General features: G+C 48.5%; 2 protein-coding genes across 12 annotated transcripts in view; one reads left to right on the forward strand and one right to left on the reverse strand.

Moving 5' to 3' along the window:
• LOC307196476 (uncharacterized protein) overlaps nucleotides 1–26378 on the forward strand; it is a 403273-nt gene that overhangs the window by 18326 nt on the left and 358569 nt on the right. For 10 of the 11 annotated variants that reach the window (XR_013831145.1, XR_013831146.1, XR_013831147.1 and 7 more), the window contains exon 2: nucleotides 17636–17726. The exons of the other annotated variant lie outside the window; for it this stretch is intronic. Coding sequence is in view for 1 of the 10 variants with exons in the window: in XM_079941419.1 (XP_079797545.1) it covers nucleotides 17636–17726 (91 nt within the window). In the remaining 9 variants the exon portion in view is untranslated. The remainder of the gene's footprint in view (nucleotides 1–17635; nucleotides 17727–26378) is intronic. 11 annotated transcript variants of the gene reach the window in all.
• Nucleotides 3110–12766, reverse strand: LOC307196171 (sulfotransferase 1C4-like). Its single transcript, XM_079940925.1, has 4 exons — nucleotides 12159–12766; nucleotides 10289–10386; nucleotides 4253–4888; nucleotides 3110–4205 (listed from the first exon to the last, which is right to left on the reverse strand). The coding sequence occupies exons 1-3, from the start codon at nucleotides 12352–12354 to the stop codon at nucleotides 4772–4774; spliced, it is 411 nt and encodes a 136-aa protein (XP_079797051.1). The 5' UTR covers nucleotides 12355–12766; the 3' UTR covers nucleotides 3110–4205; nucleotides 4253–4771.

Genomic DNA, 26378 nt, shown 5'->3' on the forward strand with positions numbered 1-26378 from the left:
TAACCTGCTTTTCTTAGGAAAAGTCAGAATGCAGGTCATTTTTCTTAAACAGGTTCTTGTTTGTATGTTTTTACAGAAGGAGCAGGTCTAAAACATATTTTGGTTCAGCAGACTGTTTTAAAAGACAACTATTGGGAAGTGGGCTAAGCTCGTACTGAATAAAATTGAACTGAAATTGTCTTTATTCCTTGAATCAGTCTTTCGCTTATTGGGCTTTTTATAAATTCCTCAATTGTTATCCAATCCTTGAGACCAAGTCAGGAGGAAAGAGGAGGAACAGGGCCATGGTCAGTATGACCGGAATGACATCCAGACTGTGTGGGACCAGGGCTCGTCTAGGGTCACGCACAGCCCATCCCACCTTCTGATTCGGTGGCCTTGTGGCCACACTGCTGCAGGGCTCGGCTCTAGGAGCTGAGGAGGGAGAAAACCAAAGTCAGAGGAAGTGTATTAGTTAGTACTTGCCGCTTCAATCAACTGCAGAGATTGGGTTGGTTCTGAACTCGTAGTGAAGTGAAGGAAGGATGCACGAAACCTTCAATCTCAGATCATCCCTTAAAACAAAACCCCAAGAATCTTTACATTCTTAGAAGAATAAAAAGCTGGTCAAAATACAGAGCATCCAGTTATATTTGAATTTCAGGTAAACGACAAATGAATTTTTAGAATGAGCCTGTCCCATGCAATACTTGGGACATATTTATACTTACAAAAATCATCTGTTGTTCTGTATTTTGTCTGGAAACTCTATGTGGGCGGGAGGTTGCTAGCTCAGTCTAACTTCAAGCTCCGGAGGCTTAATGAGTGGGATTAGAAACACAGGGAAGCGGAAAGCCCTTTGGACGCTCTCGTGGCTCCCCACTGGCTCATGGGGAGATGTGTGCTGTCTGCACTTTCCAGTGATTTGCGTCCTTGCAGCTTGCTGCTCGGGGCTGGACATCTGTCAGCTTCTTTTGTGGCGATGGTACCGCTTACCATCAGTGTACCATTCAGTATACAATACCGAATGTGAGTGTAAAACATCTAGACAGACTTTAAACTTGTAGACCAGCCTAGGAGAGCCTTCTGTGCTCTTGCAAGGAAAGGAATGCTAAGATAAGGTGCTAATATCACTACTCTTGCTAATGAAAATATTAATCTCATGCTAAAAATATTGTTTCCTTAATTTTTTTATCAGAACTAAGCAACAGAATCAATGAAATTTGTTCTATTTTCAGTTTTCCCACTAGTTACAAGAACAGAATCCCTCAGTATCCTGGGGGTTGGTTCCAGAACTCCCGCAGATACCAAAATCCACGGAAGCTCAGGTGCCTTATGTAAAATGGCACAGTACCATCGGCCCTCTGTATCCAGGGTTTCTGCACCTGCAGCCTTAACCAACTGTTGAACGTGTAAGTACAGGCACACATCCTTTTATTGTGCTTCGCTTTATTGCACTTTGCAGATACTACATTTTTTACAGATTGAAGGTTTGTGGCAGCTCTGCAATGAACAAGTCTATCAGCTCCATTTTCCCAACGGCATTTGCTCACTTCTCTGCGTCAGGTTTTGGTAATTCTCGCAATATTTCAATCTTTTTCATTATTATTATATTTGTTAAGATGATCACAGATCACCATAACAGATGTTACTCTTGTAAAGGTTTTGGGGGGCCATTAACTGCACCCATATAAGACGGTGAGCTTAATCAATAATGTTGTGCGCATTCAAAGTCCACCGACTGCTGTTCCCCCATCTCTCTCTCTCTCCTCAGGCCCTTCCCTGTTCCCTGACAGGCAGCAATATTGAAGTTAGGCCAGTTAATAACCCTACAATGGCTCTAAGTGTTCAAGTGAAAGGAAGACTCACACGTCTCTCACTTTAAATCAAAAGCTAGAAAAAATTAAGCTTAGTGAGGAAGGCATGTCGAAAGCTGAGACAGGCTGAAAGCTGGGGTTCTTGCACCAGTCAGCCAAGTTGTGACTGCAAAGGAAAAGTTCTTCAAGGAAATTAAAAGTGCTACTTCAGTGAAACACAGGAGTGATAAGAATGGAAAATAGCCTTCTTGCTGATTGCAGAAAGTCTCGGTGTCTGGACAGAAGATGAAACCAGCCACAGCGTTGCCTTAAGCCAAAGTCTAATCCAGAGCAAGACCCTGCCTCTCTTCAGTTCTTGAAGGCTGAGAGATGTGAGGAAGCTGCAGGAGAAAAGTCTGAAGCCGGCGAGGTCGGTTCTTGAGGTTTCAGGAAAGAAGCTGCCTCCGTAACATAAAAGAGCGAGAGGAAGCAGCAAGTGCTGGTGTAGAAGCTGCAGCGAGTTATCCAGAAGATCCAGCTAAGAGAATTCACGAAGCTACACTGAACAACAGCTTTTCAATGCAGATGAAACAGCCTCCTATTGGAAGATGCCATCTAGGACTTTCATAGCTAAAGAAGTCAACGCCTGGGGCTTCCCTGGTGGCGCAGCAGTTGGGAGTCCGCCTGCTGATGCAGGGGACACGGGTTCGTGCCCTGGTCCGGGAAGATCCCACATGCCGCGGAGCGGCTGGGCCTGTGAGCCGTGGCCGCTGAGCCTGCGCGTCCGGAGCCTGGGCTCCGCAATGGGAGAGGCCACGACAGTGAGAGGCCCGCGTACCGCAAAAAAAAAAAAAAAAAAAGATGTCTTCATGCTGCTGCGTGTAAATCTGTTGATTCTGGTTAATTGCTTTCTGATAGCAATGTATGCTATCAGATACAGTCCACCACATTATACCGATTTACTCTCCCCGCCCAGCAGTGGGCACCCAGGTAGCCTTCAACTCTCAGCACAGGGATGGCTGGAGGAACAGGAGTGTGAGCGTCCCCTATACATGCTCCCTTATGGGGCTGCATACCCATTTACTTGGGCTCTGTACCTACAGCTGGAATTTCTGGGTCGAAGAGTGTTTGTTTACTCATTTTGACGTGTTGCTAGGTTGCTCTCCTGTCCACCGTCACCAGCAGGACATTATCTGGCTTTCCAACCTTTGCTTCTGTAACAGATATGAAATGACAGCCCATGGTTTTCCTTTGCAGTTATTCTTATTTACTAATGATTTTGAGCATCTCTTCAAATATTTGGTCATTTTTTGTATTTTCTCTTCTGAAAATTGCCTTCCTCAAGGTCCCCTTTGCCCATTTTTCTATCTGGGTTTTATCTTTTTCTTACCAATTTGAGAGTTTCTTGTATATTCTGAATATTGGTCTTCTGTGGTTTTAGACATCACAAATAACTTTTGTCATTCAGTTTTCTTTTTATTAGCCTTTTTTATGGTGCTCTTTGATGAACAGAAATTAAAATTTTTGATGTCTCAAATTCATTAAGTATTTTTGCCTTTTGTTTCGTACTTTTGAAGTTTTGTTGAAAAAAATCCCTTTGCTCTTAGGTCTCAGAGGTCTTTGTGAATTTTATTCTTATAATTTCACGTTTCACGTTTAGTCTTCTGTATACGAGAATCCACCTTCGAATGAGACCCAGAAATCTCTCAAGACCCAGTGGAATGTCTCCACCTCTGGGTCTCAGGAAACCTCTGAAATACGTGTCCCTGAGGTTTTACAAGTAAATTACAGGCAAACCTCAGAGATACCGTGGGTTTGGGTCCAGACCACATAATAGAGTGAATATTGTGATAAAGTGAGTCACACGAGTGTTTTGGTTTCCCAGTGCACATAAAAGTTATGTTTACCCCATACTGTAGTCTATTAAGTGTGCAATAACAGTATGTCTAAAAAGCAATGTACATCTTAATTAAAAATGCTTTATTGCTAAAAAATGCTAACCATCATCTGAGCCTTCAGTGAGTCGTGGTAGTAACATCAAAGGTCACTGATCACAAATCACCCTAAAAATGTAATAATAATGGAAGAGTTTGAAATATTGCAAGAATTACCAAAGTGTGACACAGAGACACAAAGAGAGCAAATGCTGTGAGTAAAAATGGCGCCGATAGACTTGCTTGACCCAGGGTTGTCACGAGCCTTCAGTTTGTAAGAACTGCAATGTCTGTGGAGCACAGTGAAACAAGGTCTGCCTGTACAAATAGGACAGCCTTGGACTTTGGTACTGGGGAGGCAGGGATGCTGACTGTGTTGGCCATGGCGGGAGTGCTTCATGGCCAGAAGGCGGGCGGTCACCAGACACCCACTCTCCCCAGTGTCTCTGGGGTTCCTCCCACATGCTTGTTTCTCTGCTCCACAACCGTGATGCACCTTTCAGTTTATTTCAGTGTGTATCACAGTTTCCTTGATGGTAGCACCTTTCAGTTTGTTTCAGTGTGTATCAGTTTCCTTGACAGTCGCTGTGGTCGCTGTGGCCCCTACCAGGCTGCACTTTTCTTGGGGGAAGTAACCCTATTTTTATCATCTTTCGATGCCCTCCACTCCCCGGCATGAATAAGGCACTCAGTACAAGTCTGTTATCAAATGAATGGAGTGGGAATTTTTGACGAATATGATTGAAATAAATGTTTTAATTCAAAGAAAATTATAACAGAAGGTAGAAAGAGGATATATAGAAGGAACAGAAATGAAAATGTGTGTGATATTATATATTACATGTTGATATATTGCAATTCACCTAAAGACTGAAATTCTGCAGAGAGAGAAGGAAAATGAAGCACCTTAATGCTGCGTAACTGAAGTCACACTGGGTTCATCCAAAAGGCAGATCAGGCTGAAATGTCCAGGTCGTGGTTTAAAAACCCTGACATCACGTCACACGAGCCATTCGTGGTTTTTGGAAACAGGTTTCTCTTCTGCTTCACAGAGGCTGCTCTTTAAAGATCCATGCAGAAGGACAGAGAAGTATCAGCCATGTTTTTCTCATAATTTTCTTTAAACTTCTTGGTCTGAGCTTCAGTGAACTGATTTCTCCACTCTCCAGTGACTTCTAGAAAGAGTGATGGATAGCACATTCAGGGACGTTTTCGCAAACTTTAACGCGTGTAGATAATCCCTTTCCCCTCGGTACTTAAATGCCTGACGCAGACACTGGCTGGGTGTCCTCCTGATATTGAGTGAGATGTGAGGCTACAGGGCTGATCACCGCACTTCACAGGTGAGGCATTTGTGAATAGCCTTTTTCTGAGACACTTGGGTGGGAGGAGATCTAGACGTGGTTTATCTAATTCTTGGTGTCACGCCCTGCAGCCCTCTGATCATCCAGAACTTCCTGAACCCTCAGTTCATTTCACTTTCTACTTAAGGTAACTGGACCCGGTTTTCTCCTCCTCTCCTTAGAGGTCTCTGGAGGGCTGCATCCTCAGAGCATACTCTGTCCGCCGTCTGTATCTCTAGTTCAGGCCACGTTCATAGTTGAACACGGCTGAGATTCCTCCTTTCCAGCCTGAATTATCATTGTGTTAATGTGTAATTGAATTAAAGCAATAGAATATGAAGGAATGGTAAGGTTCGTTAGCTTTATTTTATGCTTATGCAATAGAGTATTCACGTTTTTTCAGCTTCAACAACTAAAAATGGCCAGAGACCCCATAGAGAGCTGTTTCTGTTCTGATTTCTCCATGCTGTCTGCTTCACGTAGGCTCTTTGAGCTCTGTGTAGTATTATTTTCATGTGTGAAGTGTAAATCTGCTTAATTCTCTAGGGGTAATAAATTATATGGTTGTGTAATTTATCACTTAGCTTACAAGAAAATTAGATGACAAGTGACATCAGTAAAATGGTGGAGTAGGAGATATGAGCCTTCATCCCCCACCAAAAAAAATCCCAGCCATCCACGAACAAAAATAGTCCTGGGAAGGGCTTCAAGAGTCTAATTAAGGACCTAAAGCAACACAGTGGAGCCCAAACAGGAGGATAACCACACAGAGAGAATTGCTGGGGGGACTGGCACAGCAGAGCTGTCTGGAGGTGGCTGGGCTCAGAGAAGGGGGCTACCAGTGTCAGACACACAGCGGAGCCACCATGCCCCCAGGGCCTGCTCTGCAGGGCACCCCAGCAGCCTTTGTCCCTGAGGACCTCAGTCGCCCTGCGTGGGCTCTGCAGCCTTCATAGGATTTGTCAGCGTGGACCCCAGTGGCCTGCCCCTCAGGGCATCCCAGCAGCTTCCCCACTGAGGTAACCAACAGCCACCACAGACCCTCTAGAGAGGAAGACGCTGCCGTGTGCTCTCCTCTCCAAGAAGGAGCCGCGGTCGTGCTGCCCTGGGACCGTGACCTCCACTCACCCCACCCCTTGCATGCCCTGGACCCCGATCCCCAGCCGCTCCGTACACGCCCCCTCTCCACGCCCAGGCCCCATGACCACTTGGCATGTGTCTGCACTGTGAACTCTGGCTCTGTAACTGCTCCCATAGGCTTTCTTTATTCTTTTTCATTCTTTTTCTTTTTGTTCCTCTAACTGTTAGAGACTAAAGAAAGCCTATGGGATTTATGAGACACCTTCAAGAGAACAAATATGCAAATCTTAGAAATACCAGGAGAGAAAGGGGCAGAAAACTTATTTAAAGGTATAATGGCTAAAACTTCTCAAATCTGGGGACAGATATGGGCATCCAAGGACATGAAGTTTCAACCAAAAGAGGTTCCTCACTGAGACACACTGGAATCATGCTGTCAAAAATCAAAGACAGAGACATTTGAAAGCAACGAGACAAAAGAGGCTTATCACATAGCAGGGAACCCTCATAAGGCTATCAATAGATTTCTCCACACAAACCTTACAGGCCAGGAGAGAGTGAGATGAGATAGATATTCAAAGCGCTAAAAGAAAAAAAAAAAGAAACTGTCAACCAAGAACACATTACTTGGCAAAGCTATCCTTATGTACAAAAGATAAAGAGAAAGGAATCAAAGCATAACACTACAAAAAACCACCAAATCATAAAGGAAGACAGCAAGAGAGGAAGAAAGGCACAAAGGAACTACAAAAGAACAAGAAAACAATTAACCTCTAAGATCAGGAACAAGACAGTGTTGCTCACACTTGCCACCTCTGTTCAACATAGTTCTAGACAGAGCAGTTAGGCAAGGAAAAGAAATAAAAGGCATCTAAAATGAAGAGGAAAAAGTAAAATTATCTCTGTTTGCAGATGACATGATCATATATGTGAAAAACTCATAAAGACTCCATAAAAAAGCTGCTAAACAAATTCAGTAAAGTTACAGGATACAAAATAAACATATAAAAATCAGTTGCATTTCTATATGCTAACAATGAACTATCTGAAAAATAAACTAAGAAAATATTTTATTTATAATAGCATCAAAAAAAATAAAATACTTAGAAATAAATTTAACCAAGCAGGTAAAAGATCTGTACACTGAAAACTATAAGATAATCGTTAAAGAAATTGAAGAAGAGACAAATAAATGGAAAGATATCCTGTGTTCACAGATTGGAAGGGTGAATATTGCTAAAATGTCCATACTACCCAAAGCGATCCATAGATTCAGTGCAACCCCTATCAAAATTCCAATGGCATTTTTCACAGAATAAATGTTACAAAGCTATAGTAATCAAAACAGTATGGTTCTGGCATAAAAACAGACGCACAGACCAATGGAATACACTAAAGAGCCCAGAAGTAAACCAAACATATATGATCAACTAATTTTCAACAAGGAGGCCAGGAATACACAATGGGGAATGGGTAGCCTCTTCAATAAATGGTGCCAGGAAAACTGGATATCCACATGCAAAAGAATAAAATCATCTTATACCATACGCAAAAATCAACCCTGAAATGCTTAAACATAAGACTTGAAACTGTAAAACTCTTACAAGAAAACATAGGGGAAAAGCTCCTTGGCATTGGTCTTGGCAACGATTATTTTGATATGACACCAAAAACACAGACAACAAAGGTCAAAAAAACAACTAGGACTACATCAAACTAAAAAGCTTCTGCAAAACAATGGAAACAATTGAGAAAATGAGAAGTCTATAGAATGGGGGAAAATATTTGAAACCAAATATTTATAAGGAACTCATACAAATCATACAACTCAATAGCAAAAAACAAGTAACCAGATTAAAAAATGGGCAAAGGACCTGAAGAGACATTTTCTAAGGAGACAGATGGCCAACAGGTGTATGAAAAGATGCTCAACATCACTAATCATCAGTGAAACGCAAATCGAAACCACGATGAGCTATCACCTCACACCTGTTAGGATGGCTATGATCAAAAAGTTAAAAGAGGAATTGTTCGTGAGGATGTAAAGAAAAGGGAACCCTGTGTGCTGTTGGTGGGAAAGTAAATTGGTGCAGCCACTGTGGAGAACAGTATGGAGGGTCCTCAAAAAATTAAAAATAGAGCTACCACATGATCCAGCAATCTCACTTCTAGGTTATATCCAAAGGAAACAAAATTACTATCTCGAAGACACATTTGCCTGTACAGTGGAATATTATTCAACCTTAACAAAGAAGGAAACCCTGACGTTTGTGACAACATGGATGAAACTGGAAGACATTATGCTCAGGGAAATAAGCCAGATATAGAAAGACAAATGCTGCACAATCTCACTTATATGTGGAATCTAAAAAAAATCGAACTCATAATAACAGTAGAACGGTGGTTACCAGGGGGTGGGGTGAAAGGGGAGATGCTGATCAAAGGTACAGACTTTCATTTATGAGAGGAATAAATTCTGGAGACCTGATGTACAACATGATGATTATAACTGAGAATTTATTATATATCGATACCTGAAATTTGCTAAGAGAGTAGAATTCAATTGTGTTTTCACTCTTGCACCAAAAAGAGTAACTATGTGATGGATGTGTTGTATTATTAGCTTGATTGTGGTGCTCATTTCTCAGTCAAAACATCACGTTGGGGCTTCCCTGGTGGCGCAGTGGTTGAGAGTCCGCCTGCCGATGCAGGGGACACGGGTTCGTGCCCCGGTCCGGGAGGATCCCACATGCCGCGGAGCGGCTGGGCTTGTGAGCCATGGCCGCTGAGCCTGCGCGTCCGGAGCCTGTGCTCCGCAACGGGAGAGGCCACAACAGTGAGAGGCCCGCGTAGCGAAAAAAACAAACAAAAAAAAACCCCAAAAAACATCACGTTGTGTACCTTATATTGACGTTTTACTTGTCAATCATCCCTAAATGAAGCTGGGGGAAAAAAATTCCCAAACCTAAAAAAACCCTCCAGCATGTGTAGTACTGCTGTGCCTATAAATATATGTGTCTCTGGACAAATAGACAATACCTTTTTTCCAATAGAAAAAAAAGAAATCAGGTTCATTATTGGGCAAATTAGAGAGAAAATTTTTCCTTTGAGCCTTAAGTTTTTGCTTATCTTATCAAACAAAATGTACTAGGATTTTTTTTTGTTTCATTTCTCTAAAATAATGACAACTTCACGAAGTTTGTCTCCTTTAAGGGGCTGGCAGTGTGGTAGCATCAGGTGGGCTCTGGGCAGGTGGCTGAAGGTCCTGGCTCTGGCCGGGCTGTGAGACCCACTGTGCCCCCGCGGTCATTCTCGGAGAAGTGATTTAACTCAGGGACCAGCCTTCCAACCCTCAAGGCCAATGACCTTCGTACTGTCCTCCAGAATGTGCTGGGAAGAACGTGAGCTTCCTGGAGATTAGAGGCTTCACTTGAGAAAGAGTTTGGGTCAAGTACATGTTTGAAGCTCTGAGTCAAGCAGAATTAAACAAGTTCCTTCTCAGAAACTTATTTACGCTCACGTGCTTCAAAAGGGCAGGTACAGAGCGTGGAGTCCCACCCTTCTCTGAGCACGAGACATGGGATCTCCCTGAATAAGGCTGCAAAGAACTCACTTCAGAAAACACTGTAGGTAGTGACTCACTGAGCCTGAAGGGTAGAAAGCCACTTATGGGTCAGAAAATTTGTCTATTATCAAGGGACAGACGGGAGCAGGTACACCTCCTTCAGCGCCACCTCTGCTCCCTCAGATACTCACCACCTATGGCCACGAGCAGGCCAGCCATGTAGACGCTTAGAGAGAATTCTGCGGGTGCGGGAGGCCTGAGGCAGGTGGTGTGGGTTGGTGGGACCATCACGGGCTGTTGGGTCAGGAAGACCTGGGTTTGCAGCCCATCTCGGCCCCCTGCCAGGTGGTTCTCATTGGGCAGCCTGTGTGATGTCTCTGAGCTACAGTGATGTCTGAACGTCCCCCTGTGGCGTCGCCGAGGGGCTGGGGGCGCTCAGGACGGAGCCCCGTGCCATGCCCCCAAGCCCCTGGTGTGGGAGTGCACCCCACCCGCTCTCATCCACCTGACCCGGTGCTTTGGGCGGACAGGTGTGGGGATGATACGTTCTTAAGGGAAACCGGCCCTGAGTGTTTTCTGCTCCCACCTCACCTTGCAGGTTTTCTCCCAGAAGGATGGCAGCAGCAGTTGCGCAGGAAGGTGACTTTTCAGAGTCCTTGGGGAAGGCATTGCATTTGCCTGGTCGATTCCTGAAAAATTGTTCCAGCATATTTGTTAATTTTTTAAAAAGTTTTATTTTTTGTGAATTGATTCTGTCAGTTTTCTTCACATATGGCTCTTGGGTTTTAGGTCACATTCAGCCCTTCTTCCTCCCTTGGATGATGAAAACCATTCCTCCTTGGTCTCCACTGGCGCTCTGCACCCGTGGTTCGCTGCACATTAGAATCTCTGAGGCAGGACTTTCCCTCAGGGTCTCACTCACCACTGACCCACCCCCGCCCGCCCGCTCCTTTTCTCATCCCATCAACCTTCAGTATCTACAGCAGAGCCAACCAGCACCAAACCACTGCGTGCAAATGGGTGAGGACACCTCAACCACACCGTAGGTTCAGAAGACCCAGGGCGGACCTGCGTTATGTCTTCAAATCACTGCTCAAAGAAAATGACAGGGAAATTGTTGAAGAGGCCTGAGGACTCCACAGACGTGTCCACTGGAGGTCTCTAAGGTCAAACCTGAATCACTTAGTGTAGCCTTGAACACTCTCAAAACCTGTCCCCAGTTATCTTTAATGCTCATTTTGGCCACTTTGCCCCAAGCACTCTGGGGTGACACTGAGCAGTTTAGAAAACGTGGCACATGTTAGGCTGGGTCAAAAAAAAAACAGGAAAGAAAGAAAGAAAAAGACAAGACAGGACAATTAGCTTGTTAATTCATTTTCCAAATGTGAGTTCCCAAGTCCGCAGTTTTCACGTTGGGTTAGAATGGATTCCTGTGGGAACATTGTTGTTAGAGATGACGGTGCTGGGCCCCTCAGTCTGTGTAACTCCACCCTGTACCTCAGGTGCACGCGTGTGCCTGGGATGGTTCCTGCAGGACACACAGACACAGCACACTCACCCAACACCCAACGCATGCACACATAACACACATGCGCACACACGCACACAACATACACACACATGTACACACAACACACATGCACACACAATACACATCACACACACAACACACATGCACACAACATACACACATGTACACACAACACACATGCACACACAATACACATCACACACACAACACACATGCACACACACAATACACAACACATGCACACACAACACAATACACACCACACGCACACACCACACACACACACACATGCACACACACACTACGGGTTAGTGGTTAAGAGCATGGGCTTCAGAAACAGAATTCCCGAGCGCAGATCCTGGCTCAGTCCTATCAGCTGTGGCCCTCGAGCAGATCATAGCCTCCTGGGCCTGGGTTTCTGTGTGTGTAACGTGGGTGTCAAGTAGCAGCTCCTCAGTGTACTGTGAGGACAAACAGCGCTCATGCAGGAAAGTGTTTGGAGTAACCCTGGCCCGCGGCGAGCCAGGACTCCACCGCGCATTGTCTATTTCCCCACGGAAAGTGCCTCAGGAATGCTGACCTTGTATCTGGGGTCCTTGGTGCCAGGCCCCTGTGACATTGACACATGAAGTCCCCCTGCTGGGGGACGGCTGGGGAGAGATCCCTTTCCCTGGTGTTTGTAACTCGGTGACACTTTATTTAATAGCGAGGTGGTGCCCCTCTATTGTTTAGCATTAGAGCTAAATAAGTTTTTAAGTGAAGGGGTCTGTCTACCTAGATTTGCACAAGTAAAGGTAACTTGTATCCAGCATTTAGAGTTGGGGACCAAAGGGAGTTTTTTTTTTGGGGGTGTGGTAGACTTTCAGACTCTCCCCTCCCAAATTGCCCATCTTTACGTGAAGATTACGATTTCGTAAACTGGAGACTTACCAGAGCAGTCCGGTATCCGTATCCATTCCAGGAAAGGCTGTCGCAGGTGGATGGGGACCAATCCGCTCTGCTCAAGGTCTCCACCGTTCTGTATCAGATCTACAACCTCCTGCGTCCAGGTCGTTCCTGAGAAAGAGTGGAGAGCAGAACTGAGGAACAGGTTGCTGATTTTCTGCAGCTTACAATTTAGAAGCATCTTATGCTAGAAAAATAATTCATTTGTCTATCAGTACCTCACTTATGCTACTCACTACGTTGAATTGAAATCAGCTATTAAGATTATCTTTTCCTCACCAGAAAGTTTCATTAAGGGAAGCAATTAATTTTTATACTCCAATGATGTACTTTTAAGAATTTGAATATGCATTGGTATTTCTAGAAAATGATAATACAAATAATTAGTGTATGTAACAATAAGCGGTTAATTTAAAAAATATTTCCTTTGGAGGAAAATCACAACGATTGCCAAACACTCACTTTTACTATTACACTCTGGTTGCTTATAAATAATCTTGTTTCTCCCCTCTGGTTACTTTTATTTAGAACCGTGACATTGATCCAATGCCAGTGATGTGAAAAGGAAGGAAAAGTAAGAATTGGAATTGGTAATCCACAAAAAAAAGGAAAAAATCGACATTGAATGAATTCCTCTTTAAGAGGTCAAGAAAGATAGGGTGACGTTAACAGTGACTTCTACATGGAAGTTGAATTGGTTTTAAGTGGAAAAATAACCTTTGCTACATTTGGGGGTGATACCCATTCTCCCTGGGGCCCCTCTCAGCCTGCACACCCTTGACCTCCCAGGAATTCTCTCCCCGTTTGGCTTCCGGACACTTGGCTGGCCTGGTCTTTTTCTCGGGGAGGAGCCTGGTTTGCACGTGTGTGGGGCCATTGAATCCGATGGACCCCAGTCTTCTCTCTGGGTCCTACGAATTGGGTGGTTCTGGATAAATTATGTAAACCCACCGAGCGGGAGTTATGCTCGTGTGGTTTTGAGAGCACAAGTGCCAGCCTGCAGTGGGCACTAAATGAATGTCGAGGGTCATAATTGTTAACTGCGTAGGTGCCGGTGTTCCTGCAGGGCAGGGGCCGGTCCGGTGAGACCGTCTTGCTCAGGAAGATGAGGAGGAAGCTGCCGCAGCTGGTTTCCCGTGGTCCCGGCTCCTTTCCCCGCACCTGGGCCGCGCTCCCTGGGCCCTGGGCTCTGGCACTGTGCCTGCTGAGCTCCTGATTGGTTCCCATTTTTCCTTCTGTCCTGGAATCAGAACTCGCTTCATCCTTGGCCCTTCCGTTGCCTATGCGTCAGTTTACGGTCCCAGGTCTGTGTCGTCTGGTTCTGCCCGATGCAGGGTGCTCCGGGAGCAGCAGGGGCGGCCTTCTCGCTATGGGCCGGCTCTGCTTCCTTTCCTGGACTCTGAGGGGGGCCGGCCTCTCGAGGACCTCGTGGGTGCCCTCTGCCTGCAGACTCCGCCTCGGACTTGGCTTTGCTGCCGTGGACGCCGTGAGCGACTCCAGAAACCCAGCCTCCCTTGGTGGTCGGTCTGGGCCATGCACGGGTTTCTGCCAGAGCCCCTGGCCTCAACCTCCAGCCTTGCCCTGCACCCCAGGGGCCTCACACCGTGACTCACACTCACCAGTAACTCCCCTCCAGCCCAGGACGGCCGATTCCCACCGACCCAGGTTCCAAAGTCAACCGCACCGCCTAACTGCAGGGCAATCTGGGCTCTGCCCTTCCATGGACTCTGCCTGCTGGCCGGCACCTTCCCAGACATGGGTTGTTGACGTGAACGGTCAGTGGCTGGAGTGATGCCCCACAGCCGTCCATGGAGGTTCGTAAGTCTGCGGCGGGTGTGTGGCCTGGACTCCCTTCTAAACCGAAGAGTTTGCTTTCCCAGCTGCTGAGGGCGCTGCTGGCCGACAGCCCTGAGCCGTTCATCCCTCTCTGGGACCCAGGCCGTGCCCCTTTCCTGTGGCAGCTTGCACCTGACACCCAGGCCTCTCACCCACCCTGGGGTGGCGTCAGCTTGGAGGGACCACCCCAACTCTGGAGCGCCCAGCCCACGGGCTGGAGGGGGACTTGCCAGCACCAAGTGGAAGCCCCCGTCCTGCCTCCCTCCGCTTCCCCACAGAGCACTGACCCTTAAACAGGCCACGCACTCACACCCAACTCAGCCTGCCTCCTGGGGACCCGGCCTGCGACGTGGTTTGGGATCGAGGACGAGGAATTAGGGTGACGACAGGCTGCCTTAGGTCAGCGGCAGGTGGGGGCCTGGGCCTTGAGTGGCCTTACTTGGCCACAGAAGCAATGACATTCAAACGAGGTCATTAGGGTGGACCCTGATCCAGTGTGACTGGGGTCCTCATGAATAGGGGAGATTTGGAGACAGACGGGTGCACGGGGAGAACGACGTGTGTGAACGTGAAGACGGCTGTCTGTCCTCAAGCCCAGGATGGGGCCTGGGCAGAGCTTCCGCAGCCCCCGGGAGAAACCAGCCCCGACGAGCCTTGATTTCTGACCTGCAGCCTCCAAGACCTTGAGGGTACACTCCTACCACGCCCCTGGGTTGTGCTGCCTGGTTACGGTGGCCGGAGCAAAGGAAACGATCACAGCGGCTCCGAGATCCTTCATGTCCTTCCCTCCGTCTAAATTAGGCCCGACCGGTGGCCTCTCGTCACCCCCCGGCCCACCCCCACCCGTGTTTCCTCCAGGGCCCTAATCACATGTTGTAATCACATGTTGTAATCCAGATTACATGTTGTAATCTGTCCAGTGGCCTGACGTCCTGCTCCAGCCTAGACCCTAAGCGCCAGCAGGACAGAGGCCAGAAGCACTTTGCTGCTCTGCACGGGGCTCATCCCTGGGGTTTAGAGCCTCCTGATAGAGTTTTGTTGAATGAGAGAAAAAAATGATTAGCATGAATTTTTTGACCTGAAAAATCTACTTTAAATAGTTACATATTTTTAATAAAACAGCGACCTAGCTCTTGAAAAAAACCTTACAGTTTTGTAGACAAGTGTCAGATCCTTTGCCCGCCTGTCTGATTACAGACAGGGCCCCCGCTGGCCTCTGCATTGCCCACTCAGAGCTGACACGTGGCGACTCCTGCTCTCTCGTCCACCACATACCTGCTTTGGGGTAGGAAGCAATGACCAGGTCATCGGGCCTGGCTTGGGAGGCCCAGATCTTACCCCAGATCCTGCATGTGCCCTTCTGTAGAGTGACCCCATCTACCTGGGGAAGCAGGGGCCCTTCTGACTCCCCTGTCGTTCCCACCACATCCATCTCCATTTCCTCCGTCTTGGTTTGGGCACCAGCAGTGCAAAGTGACAAGTGAGCGAAGGCAGGATCCACATGGGATTTTACCCTCAGTGCCTTGGGCACGGACTCCGCTCACCTACAGGCTTGTGTGTCCAGGCAAACAAGGAGAGGTGATTGGCATGGCTCTGTACCTCCTGAGTGATGCTGGAGCGAAATCCTTAAGCCTGTGCCGGATCAGCCCTTCCTTACAGCGGGGCTCCGGCGGGGCCCCACCTTGACGCTGCCCAGAGGGAGGAAGAGCCGCTCGGTGAGGGGCTGCCCGAGTCCGTCCTGGAGTCATTTCCTGGACCCGCGGACGCCCTCCAAGGTGGGGAGTCGGGTGATGTCACTGAAGGAACGTCTGGAACAGGTGTCCAGGCACTGCCCTCCCCTCTCTCCTCACCCGGAGCCAGCGATCCTGTGTCCTCGGGATTTGGAGAAAAACCCTCCCAGGCTGAGAGGAGACAAGTGTCATGTCACCAGCTGGGACATGGGAATTCCACCCCAGCTTCGGAGGCTGAATGAATTCTCAAGGCTCTGGTCTTGTCTATGAGTGTGAGGATAGACTGTCGTATCTGAGAACCATCACCAGATAGACTTTTTAAAAATTAATTTTTATTGGAGTATAGTTGCTTTACAATGTTGTGTTAGTTTCTGCTGTGCAGTAGAGTGACTGAGCTCTATGTATACATATATCCCCTCTTTTTTGGATTTCCTTCCCATTTAGGTCACCACAGATCATTGAGTAGAGTTCCTTGTGCTCTACAGTAGGTTCTCATTAGCTATCTATTTTATACATAGTATCAAGAGTGTATATGTGTCAATCCCAATCTCCCAATTCATCCCATTCCCCTCCTTTGCCCCTTGGTATCTGTACGTTTGTTCTCTACGTCTGTGACTCTATTTCTGCTTTGCAAATAAGTTCATCTGTATCGTTTTTCTAGATTCCACGTATAACCAATATTTTACGGTATTTGTCTTTCTCTGTCTGACTTACTTCACTCGGTATGACAATCTCTAGGTCCATCCACGTCTCTGCAAATGGCATTATTTTGTTCCTTTTATGGCTGAGTAATATTCCATGGCATATATGTGCCACATCTTCTTTATTCATTACTCTGTTGATGGACATTTTGGTTGCTTCCATGTCCTGGCTATTGTAAATAGTGCTGCAATGAACATCAGGGTGCATGCATCATTTCAAATTATGGTTTTCTCCGGATATATGCCCAGGAGTGGGATCGCAGGATCATAAGGTAACGCCGTTTTTAGTTTTTTAAGGAACCTCCATGCTGCTCTCCATAGTGGCTGTACCAATTTACATTCCTACCAACAGTGCAGGAGGGTTCCCTTTTCTCCACGCCCTCTCCAGCATTTATTATTTGTAAATTTTTTGATGATGGCCATTCTGACCAGTGTAAGGTGACACCTCATTGTAGTTTCAATTTGTATTTCTCTAATAATTAGTGACGTTGAGCACCTTTTCATGTGCTTTTTGGCCATCTGTATGTCTTCCTTGGTGAAACGTCTATTTAGGTCTTCCGCCCATTTTTTGATTGGGTTGTTCGGGGTTTTTTTGATATTGAGCTGCATGAGCTGTTTGTATAGTTTGGAGAGTAATCACTGCTCAGTTGCTTCATTTGCAAATATTTTCTCCCATTCTGTGGGTTGTCTTTTCGTTTTGTTTATGGTTTCCTTTGCTGTGCAAAAGCTTTTCAGTTTGATTAGGTCCCATTTGTTTATTTTTGTTTTTATTTTCATTACCCTAGGCAGTGGATCGAAAAAGATCTTGCTGTGATTTATGTCAAAGAGTGTTCCGCCTATATTTTCCTCTAAGGGTTTTATAGTATCCCCAACAGATAGACTTTTAAAAATCAAGGCATAATTAACAGTAAAATGTGCAGAGCTTCAGTTTACGTGTTGATGGGTTTTCACTCGTGCATACGCCCTGTGACAGGCCCCAGATCAAGATGCAGAATGTTTCCACCACCTGCCCTCCGTCTGGGTCAAGGCCTCACCACCACCCTGGGCCCAGGGCGAAGGCCGTTCCGACTTCCATTCCCTTGGATACGGTTCCCTGCTCGTGAACCTCGTCTTGGCGGCATCGTCCATTGTCCAGTTTCCCTGGCCACCTCCTGCTCTGACCTTCCCCGTGCCCATCTCTTTCTCTTTCCTACAGACTCTTCCTCATCCTCGATTCTGCGCTGGACGCCCCCCTCATCAGAAAGATATTTGACTAACCCCACCTGGAATGGTCTCTTACCTTCTGGGTATGTCCTTGCATCTTTATTTTAGCTTCTGAGAAGGGTGAATGCTATGAATAATATAAACCATAGACACAGATGGTCTTTGCTTCTGAATTTTTGAAATTGGAGAAAATAAAGCAGCGGCGTCATCTAGGGGTAGGTGTTTTATAATCCAAGTAGAGGCAGTATTTGTCTGCGCCAAAGACTGACAGAACCTCTTCAGGGAATTGAAGGAATAACCAGTGGTTTTTGAGCCAAGCAGAGCACCAGTCGGAGAAAAAACTGTTTTATGTGGTTGGTGGCCACTTGGAGGTAAGAACCTTACATGAATCTCATAACACAAGAAGCAGATCATCTCTGAGAACAAAGGGGAATAAAGGCAATTTGAGACCCAAAGAGCCTGTAGAGCCGGTTGCATAGGTCTTGCCTACAAGGACCTCTCGGACAGGAAGGGTTTTCTTCCTGGATTTCCGCAGGACACTGTGGTTCAGTCAGCTCGCCCAGCCCCCAGGGTCCAGGAGTCCTGGTCCAGCTTCCACTGCCTGCAGGGCAGAGCTTGTGCATGTTCCCGTCGCTTTGCTGACGTGTATGCAGGGTCCACTTCCTCGTAGCAGGGATAGAGCATTTGATGCGGGCTTGCCTTTCTCTTTCCCTCACCCTTTTACCGGCTCGTATGGGGAACCCATGCACATTGAAGGAAGAAAGGAAGCGTGGGCCTAAGAGCTGGTGCGCGAGGGCTCCCTGGGTGGGGCTGGGGCTTCAGGGCAGGATCGGCCTGGCCGCCTTCCCCTCCTGAAGAGGAGACTTTGGGATCCACCCACCCGCTGTTCACAGCGGCTTCCAAGGGCCGACTCCGCATCTCAGGCCAGCAGGACTGTGGTCATCCTGTGAAGTCACAGCAGGAACCCGTGTTGTCTAGGCCACAGCTATGGTCTGCAGGGGTGGCTGAACCGGGGGCGAAGCAGAGAAAATCCTCCTGTCATTGAGACTGCAAATGAGCGCATGTCCCCCGGGGAGCTGTAGCGCACAGGGCTTCCAGCAGATCCGAGGAGCCGCCTAGGTCAGGAAGCACTTTAACGTTCTTCCCGGTTTGCACAAGCTTCTTGACTTTTCTTCTTTGTTCCGTAAATAGAATAATGTCGTTTCCTCAGGCTGGTCCTGAGTTTTCTGACTGTAGGGCCACTGCTCAGGCCTCCTTTTTCTCTTTGTCATTAGATCCAACGACTCGACCTGCTTCATTTCTTCCTTAAACCCGACTTTGCCCAAATTAACCCCACGTTGGTGATGCGAATACGACTCCCCTTACTGCTGATCCTATTGTAGCAGAACATATATGCTTCAGCTCGTTTGTTCCCTAAGTTTTAGGGGAGGAAGTATGGTTCTGACACCAATTCCCACGTGTGTTTTTTCCGACCACCACCAAGCAGTTCTTCAACGCCAGCTGGGTGTTCTGCGATACAGCTCAGTTCTGACAGCGTCTGCCTGTCAGGAGATGGCGTCAGACCCCACGGTTAAGGGCTCAGTCCTACAGGACTGCCCCCACCCCCCGCTGAGACTCTAATCGCCTGTCCAGGTTGTCACCTGTGCTGCTGTACCAGCGGCTACACACTGGAGGTTCCCATCACTCCCGCCTCGGGGTGGGTTATTCTGCTAGAGGGGCTCACAGAGAGTTGACCTGCTAAATCAGCAGCTTATTACAGAAGCATGCAGCTCAGGAAGAGCCAGGCGGAGAAGGGGCACGGGGCAAGGCCTGGTGAGGGGCGTGGAGCTCCCCTGCCCGATCCGAGTGCCATGCTCCCCAACCTTCCTGTGTTCACCAACCCGTTAGCTCTCCGAACCCTGTCCCTTTGGGCTTTCACAGAGGCTTCATCACACAGGTTGATTGATTAAATCATTGGCCTTTGGTGATTGAACTGAGTCTCCAGCCAGCTCTTCCCCTCCCCAGAGGTCAGGGGTGGGGCTGAAAGTTCCGACCCTCTAATTACCCTTAGGTGACTTAGGGCTTTCCAAAAGTCACCTCGTTAACATAACAAAAGGCACCTTTGCTGTAGGAAATTCCGAGGTTTTTAGGAGCTCTGTGCCAGGAAGAGGATGAAGATCAAGTATATATACGTATATATATTCCTTATTATAAATCACAACATCACAATAGGTATGATCATTGACCCCATTTTCCAGATGAGGAGACTGAGGCCAGAGAGTGAGGCAAATTAGCACAGGCTGCACATATGGTAACTGGCAGGGCCAGGCTCAACCCTGTGCTGTGGCTTCAGAGCTGGTCCAGGACGTCGGGTCACCAGCACCCTCCCTTCACTCAGTCCTGAAGATAAGCACAGGGACGCTTTTCAGTTAAGGGTTATGTTACCGAACTGAACTTGGGTCCACACCCCTGCTGCACAGCAAAGCCAATCTGCTGACACCGGGTTGTGGTGAAGGAAAGTACAGCATTTATTGCAGGGCACCAAATAAGGAGAACACGGCAGCTCATCCTTAAAAGACCCAAACTCCCCGATGATTTTCAGGGAAGGGCTTTTAAAGGCAGCATTTGGGGTGAGGACTGCAACATTTGCAGCTCATGGACTTTCTTCTGATTGGTTGGTGGTGAGGTAACAGGTTGATGTTTTGGGAATCTTAACCACCAGCCGTCTGATTCCAACCAGTCTGGGGTCTACGTGCTTGTGGTCGCATGTAGTCACTGTCCTCCACCTGGGCGGGGTCCCTCGTTTCTAAGGGAAGAATTTAAAGAAATGAGAAAAGGGATGATTGACAAAGACACCAAGGAAGTGACGGGTGGGTGGGAGCTGAGGCCTAGCTGCCACTGGTGTTAAACCACCACGTCAGCTTCCTCTGCTGAGGCCTCGGGAGGTCCCTCTCTCCCGGTGGAGGCTCGGGGGTCCTGGGACCCGCCTCCTGCCCTTCGTCCTGCCCGCCCCCCACAAATGGCTCTGCTGGACCCTCCGTTTCTGTAGCTGCTCAGCCTGAGCCCGTCTTGGGGTGACAAGTGAGGGGAAGGAATCTTTCCTGCAGCCAAAAGGAAGGCTGAGAAGTCCTTTGGCCGCCCCAGCTCTGCGGGCTGCCCGCCTGGGCCCTGATCTGCCGTCAGTTTTCCTGTCTGCTCTTTCCAAAACGACTTCCAGCAAAAGCAGGGACCCCGTTTCGGGGCGACACCCTGGGCAGAGAGCCTGGGTCCGGCTTCCTGGGTGGTCTGGGTCCTGCCGTGGAGGCCCCGCCATGTTCCCTGGAGGACACGCTTTGTGAGGGCCTTATTCTGTGGAGGTGGCTGGCCAGGACCCCCTGCAGGGAGGGACGCACCCCAAGTGAACCCCCCAGGAAGGGGGTGCCCTTCGTGCTGGAAGGCCACCCTGGCACCAGGGACAGTGTCTCCAGGAAAGTTTGGGATGAGGGGCAGAAAAGTAATTTTCCTCCCTCATATCTTGGAGAAAAATGTTTTTCCCGTATGAGCAGAAGCAAGCGGCAGGCGCTCTCCCCTCCTCGCCTCCGGCTCTGTTCTCCTCCAGGGGAAGGACCCGGTACTCACCGGGACCCCAGCGGGGGGGCTCACCGACCTTCACCTCTGCTCCTGTGTGTTGGCCCTGACAACGCCCTTCTGCAGGCTCTTCCTCCAGGGGCTTCTCGAGTCCTGAAGCCCCAGACCTGTACCCGTAGGAGGAGCGGCTCCTGCTCTGGTCCTGCCCCTTAGTTCCCTTGAAATAGGACCTGCTTAAGGTGGGTCTGGATGGGGCTGCACCTCAGGGCTCAGATGGAAGCAGGAGGTGAAGGAAGAGGCCAGTGAGAGCCCCGGTCGTTGCCTCCCCTCCGTCTTCCCGGAGCTTGGTCTTCGGTTCCCGGAACCCGGCCTGTGGCTGCCTATTTCCTGGCCCCGGCAACCACTTTGGAATTTAATATTCATCACCTCTTAGGCGCACACCCAGAACTTAAATCATGGTTCTCTGAATGTGTGTTTAATTGTGAATCACAGATAAAACTTTTAATAGTTGTATTGCTTCTGCTACCCATGTTCAAATGCCTTAGGATTTCTAACTGGACCAGCCAATGGGAAGGATGGTGGATTCCCTAGGGGGAAGTGACCGAAGAAGGCTGGACTGCTATTCACGTCTGGACCACAGTTGAAAATGGTGGGTGGGTTTGTGAGTCCAGTGGAGTGAAATACAGGGTAGAGGCACTTAGATAGTTGAGCACTAGATCACTGTGGAGATTTTTGTCTGAACTCTATAGGTAGATAGATGGTCCTTATTTATCCGTCCATGAGTCCATCCGTGCATGCATCCATCCATGGTCCAAAACAGAGTTACTGGGCACCTGCCCTGTGCTAGGCTCTGCCAAAGGGGTGGTGTTGTGGGATGAATCTTCCCATCTAGTACAGATAATAACAGAATAGCCAACGAGGTTAGAGCAGGTGCTGTGCTATGATGAGAATAAGGAGAGTTAGCGATGGATGCCGTGGGACACTGGCTGAGGAACCGACAGTCATGGACACGCTCCCCAAGGGAGTGGATTGGACCAGAAGGAGCCAGGCTGGCTTAAAGCCTTGGCAGCGGGATTCCGGGCAGAAAGGGCTACAGGTCCTCAGACCCAGGGCTGGACCAGCTCCTGGAACCAATAGGAGCCCGAGCCTCCCGGTGAGGCAAGGTCAGAAAGGTGGGTGGAGTCAGGTCACGCCGCTTTGGGCCTGGAGGGGAATTTGGCTTTTGTTCTAAATCAAAACGGCCCCTTTGGGGTGCTTGCATCCCCTGTTCACAGTCAGGGGGCAGAGAGCATGCTGGCTGCTGCTGGAAAATGGTTCGCCAGGGATAGGGATGTCAACAGCAAGAGTGGCACAGAAACTCTTCTGCACCCAAATCATCGCTCACTGGAATTTATGCAGCCTTGGAGTAACGCTAAAAAGGCGAGTGCTTTGCAGACACGTTCTGGGTTGCAGGTTTTGGCAATGGTTGTGGGAGTGTGCACTGTGGCTGATACTGTTACACACCTGTGCTGTCCTCAGAGAAAGAACCAGTCCCGGTGCCCAGCTGCCTACCCCCCTGCACACCTGTTGCGGTGTCTTGGTTTACCTTTTGGAAACCTGCAGGGGGCATTCATTTCTTTCCACAATGGACGTGTTTGCAGGCAAGGCCTGACTCACGGCTCTGTTTCCCCGGGGGACTTAACACGATTTCATCATGGTGGAAATAAGCTCAGTTGTGTGCAGCCATAAAAGGATTAGAGACTTGTTTACTGGGAGCAGGTGTGCCGGCCGAGGGGCGTGGGCTTGTCCGGACCACCCACCAGCTTCTTCCTTCCTTACCAAGTGAGGAGGAAAAATGCAGTTCAGTGAAATTCACCTCTCAGAAAGGACAGGACTATAATTTTAGGTAAGTCTGTATTTGAAAACCAAACAAAACAGAACCAAAAATTTCTAAGGAGAAAAGTAAACTTTTCTGAGACATGGAGTCCCAGCCCCCAGAAATTTGCTCCCCCAGGGTTGAGTTCCTTGGTAGATTCTTTCATTTTTATTGAGGTTCCTGGGATGGGGGCCATGTCCTGTCTGTGTGTTCCAGTGCCTGTTATGTGTCCTAGTTTGGACAGCAGAGCTCAGTGGGCAGGTCCTGGAGGGGTTACAAAGCGACCTCGGGACTTTACAAAGGGCTTGTGTTCCTGACCAGTTAGGGAGCCTGGGGTGAGCCAAGGCACCTGGACCTGACTCTTGATCTGGAACTAGACCAGCCTTGGCTGGTTGACCTGTGATGGTGACACGCAGGAGCTCTATGGTCGGGGCTCCCAGACCAGCTCTGAGCTCCCTCCCCCTCAGGCAGGACCAGGAGCACAGGGTCTCTTCTGGGTGCTCAGGGTACTGGTCCCCCACTCTCACCCACCCTGGGCAGGCTCGGCGGGAACCGAGTCAGCCCCAAACACTCCAGAAATAAACTCAGACACATTTGTTAAAGGTCATCTTTAGCAGAAACTGTTTCCTCTGCCTGCACCACCCCCCAACTTAGTTTCTGGCTAAGACCTTGGAATGGGCTGAATCATGTCCTGGCAAATTCGTGTGTTGTAGTCGTAACCCTCAGCACCTCAGAATGTGACTGTGTTTGGAGATGGGGCCTTTGGTTAGTTCAGATTAAGCCATTAGGACGGGTCCTAATCCCATCTGACTGGTGTCCTTGTAAGGAGAGGGGATTAGGGCAGAGACGCACACAGAGGGGTGACCACGTGAGGACGCAGCCAGAAGGTGGCTACCTGCAAGCCAATGAGAGAGGCCTCAGGAGAAAGCAACCTGTCCTCACCTGGATCTTGGGTTTCTAACCTCTAGGGCTGTGAGAAAATAAATTTCTGTCGTCTAAGTCATTCAGTCTGCGTATTTTGTATGGCAGTCTGAGCAGCCTAGCACAGATGGGTTTGTTCATCAAGACTCAGCTGAAACGTCCCTGTCTTTGGAAGCCTTCCGTGACCTGGCCCCTGACCCGGGCTGCCCTGTGCCCCCTCCTTGGGTGACTGTGTCATTGATCACCCAGTCCAATGAGAGGGGCTGCTTTGAATAATTCCCACAGCACAGCGGATGTAAGCTTATCTCCCGGGAAAACTGGTGTGTAGGTCCTACCTCTCCCTCTGTGCCCCCAGGACACCTTGCCGTTTCCTCTGTGATGTCACGTAGCACATTGTCAATAAATCTGGTGAACATCTCTCCCCACCAGTAAGGCCACAAGCCCCTCCTGAGCGGGCCTGGGCCCTGTTGTCCGGGTGCCCTTCACTGGAACGGTGGCTGGGACATTCCAGACCCTCAACACATGTGCACTGAATGTATGAACACGTGATGTACAAACTCAATGACTCGACAGACTTAAGTTTTAAATCAGTAATCATGTTTATTTGTTTTTTAAAAAAATCTCCAAAGCATAGAAAGAAGGCAAAAGTGGACACAGTTCCGTGGTTTGATGAACTTGTTAGCATTAATTGAAAACTGAAAGTGAAACAGGAGGGAAGGGAGCAGGGCACAGCTTTTAAAAGAATGACGTAGCCCAAGGACACGACATAAACTGATAAGAACCAAATAGGTCAAGATGGCAGACGACCTTCACTAGACCTTGAGCCTCAGTATACGCTCATTGTAATACATCAGCACACTAAATGACCAGCCCACGGGTGCCATGACAGTTCTGAGACCTACCATAAAGGCCAAAAAGTGGGCAGTGGCCCAATTCCTGGAAACCCCCACCCCTTTCCCAGAACAGCTGGAATACTCCTCCCATTTAGAAGCCTATGAAATTTCCCACTCCTATAAAAACTGACAACACCGGGGCTTCCCTGGTGGCGCAGTGGTTGAGAGTCCGCCTGCCGATGCAGGGGACACGGGTTCGTGCCCCGGTCCGGGAGGATCCCACATGCCGCGGAGCGGCTGGGCCCGTGAGCCATGGCCGCTGAGCCTGCGCGTCCGGAGCCTGTGCTCCGCAACGGGAGAGGCCGCAACAGTGAGAGGCCCACGTACCGCAAAAAAAAAAAAAAAAAAAAAAAAGAATCATAAAGATCAGGAAACAGAACGTGACGAGTGGACACCCAGGAGTGCCCCTCCCTCCTCAGAGCGTCCCCCCCTCCGTGAGGTAGCTGTTCTCCCGATTTTGTGACAGTGATCTTGTCCTCATAGTTTATGCCCAAGCACGCATCCCTAAATAACGCAGCCCAGCTTCGCCCAGGTCCAGACTCTGCACGTGGGTGGACCGTGCGGGCTGCTTTGTTGCTTTTGGTGGCTCAGCACTGTGTCCATGAGATTCTTTCATCTTGTGCATATAGTTTGTTTAAAAAATAATTTTTATAGTTTTACTAACTTTAAACACAATGTACTCCATTGCTGTGGAATATTCCTTCCTAGGAGCGTGCATGGCTCACTTCTGCATCCGCTTGTGATGGTCTTCAGGTGCTTTCAGGTTTGGCTCCTGTGGCTGCGGAGTCCATGTCTGTGTGTTCTGGTGCAGGGCTGGGTGGTTTGTGTTCAGCTGGGAGGAACACTGTGGGTCTGTGTGCATGGAGTGCGCTCTCCGAGGCCCGACTGTTTCAGAAGTGGTTGTACCGCCCGCTGCGCACCAGGCTTTCCATTGCTCCACGTCCTGCTGATATTTCATACTGTGTCTTCATGTCTGCCATTCCGGTAGGTGTGTGCACAGTAGTTTTCTTATGGTTTTAACCCCTCGGTTGTTAGTGAAGTTGTGCATCTTGTCACATTCATGGACTATTTCTTGTTTTTTAAAAAGTTTTAAAAAGTGTGGTCAAATACACATAAAATTTACTATCTTAACCGTTTTTAAGTGCACATTTCAGGGTCAAGAAGTAATTTGCACTGTTGTGCAAACCTGACCGCCATCGTCCTCCAGAACTTTTTCATCTTGCAAAACTGAAAACAGTCCCCATTAAACACTCAGTCCCCATTGTCCCTCCCTCAGCCCCTGGCACCCACCACCCTACTTTCTGTCTCTATGGTTCTGACTGCTCTGGGGGCCTTGTATGAGTGGATCAAGCACTGTTTGTTTTTTTGTGTCTGGCTTACATCACTGAGCACAATGCCCTCAAGGGTCATCCCTGCGGCAGCCTGCGTCAGAACTGCCTTCTGTTTAAGCCGAATAACATTTCCTTGTACGGATGGACCATGTTTTGCTTCTCCATTCATCCGTCAATGGACACATGTAA

Source organism: Stenella coeruleoalba, assembly GCF_951394435.1.
Source record: "Stenella coeruleoalba genome assembly, chromosome: 13".
Classification (NCBI taxonomy): domain Eukaryota; kingdom Metazoa; phylum Chordata; class Mammalia; order Artiodactyla; family Delphinidae; genus Stenella; species Stenella coeruleoalba.